The 7,071-nt window shown below is 54.8% G+C and overlaps 1 protein-coding gene across 5 annotated transcripts in view; it reads right to left on the bottom strand.

The window, feature by feature from the left end:
- SEC14L2 (SEC14 like lipid binding 2) overlaps positions 1-7,071 on the bottom strand; it is a 26,245-nt gene that overhangs the window by 14,401 nt on the left and 4,773 nt on the right. For 3 of the 5 annotated variants that reach the window (XM_027864763.1, XM_027864793.1, XM_027864771.1), the window contains exons 3-5: positions 2,590-2,633; positions 1,174-1,233; positions 756-944 (exon numbers count right to left, since the gene is read on the bottom strand). In XM_027864763.1, coding sequence (XP_027720564.1) covers positions 756-944; positions 1,174-1,233; positions 2,590-2,633 — 293 coding nt within the window. Of the gene's footprint in view, positions 1-755; positions 945-1,173; positions 1,234-2,589; positions 2,634-2,724; positions 3,047-3,125; positions 3,295-7,071 lie in introns of those variants that run through there. The other 2 variants (XM_027864779.1, XM_027864786.1) reach the window with 2 other exon arrangements.

Genomic DNA, 7,071 nt, shown 5'->3' with positions numbered 1-7,071 from the left:
CAGGCCTGGGAGGGGCCTTAGAACAGGGGATGTCAGGCCTGGGAGGGACCTCAGAAATCATTTAGTCAATTCCCTCATTTCCCAGAAAAGGACGAGGCAATTTGCCAAGGCTTTGTGACCAGTTACATCAGGAGCAGAATCCAGACCTCCCAACCCAGAGATTACATAGAAAATCCTCTGCCTGACCTTTAAAGCCCTTCCCAAGGTGACCCCTTCGTCTTCTCACATGTTCCCTCCCTCCATGAACTCCAGATCCAATGAATTGGCCTTTCGCCATTTCTCCATCATGACTTTCCATCTCCCCACTCCAAGCCTTTGTACTGGTGGTGCCCCATGCCAGAAGGCTCTAGCCCTTCACCTCACTGCCTGGGTTTCCCAGGCTTCCTCCAGCTCTAAGCTCACCTTCTGCAGGCCTTTCCAGGCCCCCCCCAGCTGCGTCTTCACCTTCAGAATTGCCTTCTCTCTATTTCCCTGTCTTGTTTGTACTTAGCGACATACAACCTTTCTCAGCTGTTAGACTGTAAGCTCTTTGAGGGCAGGGGCTGTGTTTTTGCCTTTCTTTTTATCCTGGTACACAGGAAGCGCTTAATAAATGCTTGTGACTGCCTGGCCTTTCCCACCACCCCACCACCTCCTGTGGCCTCTCATCGATAAATGGCTCCCGAGGGGCCGACGCCAGGCTTCTCCTCTGAGCAGACCACGTCTCGGGGGATGTAGGGAGAGTGATCCCCTGGGTCCCGTCCACCTCCACCCACCTTTTCTGATTGCTGGGCACACACCAGCCGGATCATCTCACAGTCTCTCATCTTGGTCCTGAGCAGATCCTGCTTGGAGGCAGACAGCAGCAGCCCCTTGACGTCCAGCGGCCCGATGACGTCGTACCAGACGGGACAGCCATTGAGGTCAAAGCCGCACATCCCCCCAGACAGGTACTGCTGGACCACCTGGGTGGAGACACGGGCAGCAGGCCCCCGGCCCATCCTCTCAATGCCCTGCCAGAGGAAGGCGGGGAGGGCCCAGGACGGAGGAGCCCTCGGGGAATATGAGTCCACCCAGTGCCCAGAGACTTTGCTGTTTCACAGAGGAGTCTAGTACCTCAGCCCCTTTGGGGGCTGGCAGAACTGGAACCGGGTGGGCATGCGGGGCTGGCGGTAGTCGGTGCTCTGTCCTCACCTCTGGGGGCTGCCAACTCAAAATATTTTCAAGATCATTCTGTTTCCGGAACTCCACGTGCTGTGAAAACACACACACATACAGGCAGCATGTTCTGAAAGTGTCCATTCCCACAAGGACAAGCTTCCAGTCAACTCAACCAGGAGTCACAAGGGCCAGATTCAGATCCTCATTCCACCTTATCCTGGCTGTGTGACTAACTCAGGTTCCCCTCACCAGGACGCTTTTCTCACAGGACAGAACTTTGTACAACAGAAAACGCTCAAAAATGGGGCGTTTATTGTTAATCTTACCAGGCCAGATACAGGCCTCCTCACAGACTCCTTCCTTCTCCCACAACAGCAGAATTTCTAGTGACCCTGAAAATGCTCAGTGTCTTGGGGTCTTGTTATCAATGACAATAGAAAAAGTCTGAATGAAGAGCCAGGCAATGAGATGGAGGGTTAACCCACGGCCAGCCCTCCTGCTCCACTGATATCCTTACAATGTCTCTAACTAGCTCCTCCTTCCTCAGTATTCAGCAAGGTCAAGAGAGTTGGAGTTAGGCCCCCAAACTGCTCATGAGGACTTCCTAAGAAAGTGGACAAGAGTCACCAGGGAGGAGAATGTCTGAGTGGGCTGCCATCTGCAATAGTGGAGGGTATACTCACACAAATAATACACAACCACCATAATAATCATAATTCCACAATGGTTCCCTTTAATGTACGTCCTCCACCAACGTCTTCCACCACTGCCTCATTGTGGGTTGGAGATGACCCTTGACTCTCAAGGGGGCACAAGCTTGGGCAATTTCCAGTCCCAAGAGGGAGCATGTCACTTTGGACAAGAGCCCTTAATTAAGAAGTCCCAAGTTCAAATCCCACCCACTCGCCAACACTTAATAGCCATGGGGAAGTCACTTAGCCACTTAAGCCTCAGTTTCCTATTTGTAAAATGGGGATAATAACCTAACATTCCTTATCTCACAGAGTCGCCTAAGTGCTAGGAGATGTTTCTATTTTTATTATGACCACCAAGCTAGGAAGGAGTCAAGGAGAGGCCAGGGGATGGGCTCCATGAGTGGTCTGAGGCCCAGCCTAGCCAAGGGAGCCTCATTGCCAGGAGGCCCACAGGCGGATGAATTTGGGGGGCCATGGCAGCCCCGGAAGAGCATCTGCTAAGGAACAGAGCCATCCGGGCCTGGGCTGGTGGAGGGCGTGAGGACCCCCTCCAGCACAATCACAGCCCCTGGGAGGCTTGATTCCCACTCAGCTCAATGAGCACACATTGGCTCTTGTTTCATCCGGTCAAGGACACCATCTTTAACAGAGCGATTTCAGCAGAACCCCCCGTTTGGGATGGAGTGAAGAGACTCAAGAGGAGAGGAGCAAGGGTGAAGGTGGGGGGCTGGCCGAGGAGCTGAAGAAGCCTCACCTTCCTCAGCATGGCCTCGGACTTCTGCAGGTCGAAGCTTCGAGCTGCAACAAGAAAAGACTGGGTCAGGGCGAGGGCGCTGAACTGAGGGATCCTTCCCACCTTAGCCATCAGCCCCGGCCATCCTGCACTCACGGGGGCCCGGGTTTAGGGGATTCTAAGGTTCCATCCTTAGAAGGAGGCTTGGGGTTGGGCAAAGAGAGCAAGGTTGGGGAAGCAGGCCTCGGTTTCCTCTGCTGTAAAATCAGGGGAGTGACTTGTCCAAGGTCTCACAGGCAGCAGTGATAATAAAAAGATGAGATGGGGGGAGGGTCGGTCTGGGGTCGTGATCGTCTCTCAGGTACCCTGCAGCCTCAAGCCCGTGGTGCTGTAACAATCCTGCCTGGGGCACGGCCGTAAGCTGGCACCAGGTCACCCCTGAGGTCAGGAGGTGTCAGAGCTCCAGGGTCAGGAAAGGGCCTGGCTTCTGTCGTCTTTCTCTCTCCCCGACGTGGGCGAACCCTGAACTCCTTTATCAGCCGGCCCTCCCGCTGCACCTGGCTTATCTTCCTTCTCAGAGGACTTCAGCCCAGGGACCCAGGTGCTCAAAGGTGACCATGGCAGTTAGAGGGAGGAGAGGCTGAGCCCGAGGAGACAGCATCCCCAGGGATGGAGGGGCAGTGGAGCCTCACGAAGCCTTGGATCTATCTCCCGGAGATAACTGAACTGGGGAAAGTTAAAATGCAGAAAGTAAACTACAAGCCAATATCATTAATAAACATTGCCTCAAAAATTTTAAACGAAACCATACACCAGAGTGAGCTATCCAAGAAACCATTCATTACGATTAAGTGACTTAATCGGATCCTGGCTCTGTCATTTCTGTGAAAGGAAGAGGTCTGAGAGCATGCCTTGTACGGCCCCTTCCAGCGTGTCAGCCTCTGAGGACCCAGGCTCAACGCCCCCGAGGCTTCCTGAAGGTCTGTGTGACCTTGGGCAAGTCATTTCCTTTGTAAATAAGGGAGTAGATGATATGGCCCCAGAGGTCCTTTGCGGGTCAGCTAGGTTCCTACCAGCCTGATTCAATGGGAACTCCTCAGCCTTGGCTTCCTTATCTTTAAGAGAGAAATATCACCCCCTAGACTACCCACCGGCCAGGTTCGGGGAAGGAGGCAAAGTGCGCAGCAGGCTGAAGCCCAGGGGGTCCCTACCATCAAGAGGTCCCTGGCAGTTTTCTTCCTGTGAGTTCCATGATCCCACAGGGAGAGGAGGGGGTGAATGGCACCCCAGGCCTGGGAAGGCCCCTGGCAATAACCACATCTATTTCTAAAACCTCAGAATCTGCCAAGCCCCTCCATGGTAAGAAGCAGGAGCACAATTCTTCCAATTTGACAGGATAGGAAACTGAGGCACTGTTTTAGACCTGGTTAGGAACTCAAGGCCCGGAGTCAGAAAGACCTGAGTTCAAATCTGCCCTCAGACGCTAGCTGTGTGACCCTGGGCAAGTCGCTTCACCCTCTTTGCCTCAGTTTCCTCATCTGTTGAATGAGCTGGAGAAGGAAATGGCCAAGAAAACCCCACACAGGGTCACCAAGAATCAAATACAGCTGAAAAACGACTGAACGGCAGCAAGGACGTCAGGGGACCACGGTCCAACTGTCTCATTTTACAGAGGAAGAAACTGAGGTCCAGAGAGCTACGTCCAAGTGACTCACCCCAGGTCACACAGTCAGTGCCAGGGGTAGGTTTTGAACCTGCGTCCTCTGCCCCTAGAGACATATAGCTCTTTCCATTGGCCCAAGATTATTCGGCCGGCAGTAGCAGGAATGATAACCATCGCAAAAAACCTGAGAGTCAGCCTGGCAGAGGGGACGGAGGGCAACCTCAGAGTCAGGAAGGCCCGGGTTCAAATCCTCCCTCCCGCACTTCCCGGCTACATGACCCTCAGCCAGGGCTCGGCCTCTCGGGCACCTGGGCACCCGGAGAAGCGGCTCAGCTCCTTCGGTCACAGGGCAGGACCACATAAGCCCTCAGCCAGCCACCTGCGGGTCTGCAAAGCACTTTACAAGTAGGATTTCATTTGGTCCTCACGACAACCTGGGGAGGTAGGGGTTTCGTGGATATACGATCATACCCATTTTATGAATGAAGAAACTGAGGGAGGCTGAGCAAAGTGAAGTATCATGACCAGAGTCACACAAGGCTTGAGACAAGATTCAAATCCAGGTCTCCCTGTCACTCAGCGGAGGCCTCGGGCTTTCTTCCTCAATGCTAAGAGACTGTAGGAGGAAGGTGGAGGCTTGGGCAGGAGTGGGGGAGCCCAGCTGAGCTCCAGGTAAACTGTGAGCTCCCTCATCTCAGGTTACCTCTTATCAAGCAGGGTCCAACCTCCAGGGTCTTCTGCCTGACCTTTGTCCTCCAGCCTAGCATCGCCCAGGATCCTGAACCCTCTCCCTTGGCCCTGGGGGGGGGGGGGGGGCTGACCTTCAGCTCAGGCCTGCAGCCAGTCCCAGGGGACCACCCTGGCTCATCTTGGCCCCATGCCACACCATAAAGGCAGCTCCACTTTCGATCCCAACCCCACGGCCCTCACAACAAGCCTTCCAGGGAAGGAGAGCCAGACAGACCCTCCCTGAGTACCCAAGGAGGCCCAGAGAGAGAAGTCATCCAGCCTGGACCTGGCCCTCAAGTACCCAGGAGCTGTAGAAGCATGTGCCAGGTGTCTGCCTAAGAGTGTGCCACCTTGCTTCCTCCTTCCTGCCGTGGCCCAGTCAGGCCTCCCGGCTGGGGCCAGTGGACACGGGGCTCAGCCACGCCTGGAGGCCTCTCCGGCCAGGCCAGGACAAGCCAGAGGCCTGACTAACCAGAGGGGCGCCCAGCTCGAGCCCCCAGCCAGGAGAAAGCTGCCTAGAGCTGTCTCCCTAAAATCAAGAGAGAGGCAGCCCAGAATGTCGAAATGCATTTTACGTGACTACACACGGAGAACCTACATAAAACTGCTTGCCTTCTCAAGGAGGAGAGAATTTGAAACTCAGACTTTTTAAAAACAAATGTCAAAAGCTTTTTTTAACATGGAATTGAGAAAAAAAAACAGTCACAAAAAATAATTTTTTTAAAAGCTGTGTCCCCTTGGTCAAGGCACTTAGCGCCTTCCAGGTCTCAGTTCCCACATCTGTAAAAAGCTGGGGGCAGGGGACTCCATGATTTCTCAAGTGTTTTCCAGTTCCAATGGTCTAAATGCACGTGGTCCTGCAGGAGCTGAGACTGGGCTTGGCCCTGGGACCTACCCCTCTGAGACGTGATCCAAAAGAAGTCTCCTGAAGCCACGGGAAAGTTTCCTGGGTGACCCTCACGGAGCCACCATGACCCTTTAACTGGGCCTGGGCTCTACTGGTAACTCTCTCTCATCCCTCTGGACAAGGGATGCGTGGGAGCTGGGATCCAGGGGACCCTCCCCCTTCCCCCCCAGGCTCCGGCCCTCCCCCATCCTCTAGCCTCCATCCCCTGGACTGCTTCAGCCACAGCTCAGGCCAGAGGGCGATGGGAACACGGCCCCCTCCCCTCCCACTTCACTGTGCCAAGCGTCTTTGGGGCAAGCAGCCAATAGCTTTCCTCTAAGAGACAAGAAGAGACTGAGTCCAAGGGAGGGAGACAGAGAAGATGCAGCCAGAGAAGCATTAGACTGAGGCTCGGGGCCTGGGTAGGTCCTGACTGCAGCTGCCACAGCCCCGGGCCCAGGCGGGTCCCCTGCCCCCTCGGATCTAGGCCAGGTGGGGCTCTATGGCCCGGGCCCACTTATGTCCCTCCCCCACCATCTAAACTGTGTCATCAGAAGCATCCCTCCCCCAGAGACCAGCCTCCTGCTTCCTCATCCCCCGCTCTGCGCTCTGCCCTTGACTGACAGGCCCCAGATTCTCCTCCCCCTCCTCCTCAAATCCATCTGACAACGGGGGGGGGGGGGGGGGGGCACGGCCCCAGCTTTAGCGAATCCAATCCTGATCCCCTCACTACCTGGGTGACCTTGGGCAAGTCATTTCCCTTCTGAGCCTCCATTTCCTCATCTGTAAAGTGAGAGACTGGTCTAAATTCCCTTTGAGGGCCCTCCAAGTTCTGACATTCTAGGTTCTAAGGTCTTTCCCAGCCACAGCATTCCAGATTCTGGGTTTCTAAGGACACTCTTGGCCCTGGCACTCTAAAGGACCTTCTAGCTTGGGCAAGTCCAGGTTCTATGGGCTCTGACATTCCAGGTTCTAGGTTCTAAAGTCCCTCCCAGGTATAGCATTCCACATTCTGGGTTCTAAGGACCCTTCTGGCCCTGGCACTCTAAAGGCCCTTCTAGCATGGGCAAGTCTAGGTTCTATGGGCACTGACACCCCAGGTTCTAGGTTCTAAAGCCTCTCCCGGGTATAGCATTCCAGATTCTGGATTCTAAGGACCCTTCTGGCCCTGGCACTCTAAAGGCCCTTCTAGCTTGGGCAAGTCCAGGATCTATGGGCTCTGACA

Source organism: Vombatus ursinus, unplaced genomic scaffold (assembly GCF_900497805.2).
Source record: "Vombatus ursinus unplaced genomic scaffold, bare-nosed wombat genome assembly UNPS02001287.1, whole genome shotgun sequence".
Taxonomy (NCBI): domain Eukaryota; kingdom Metazoa; phylum Chordata; class Mammalia; order Diprotodontia; family Vombatidae; genus Vombatus; species Vombatus ursinus.
Note: the sequence above shows the minus strand (reverse complement) of the source record. Positions and strands in the feature narration are given on the sequence as shown.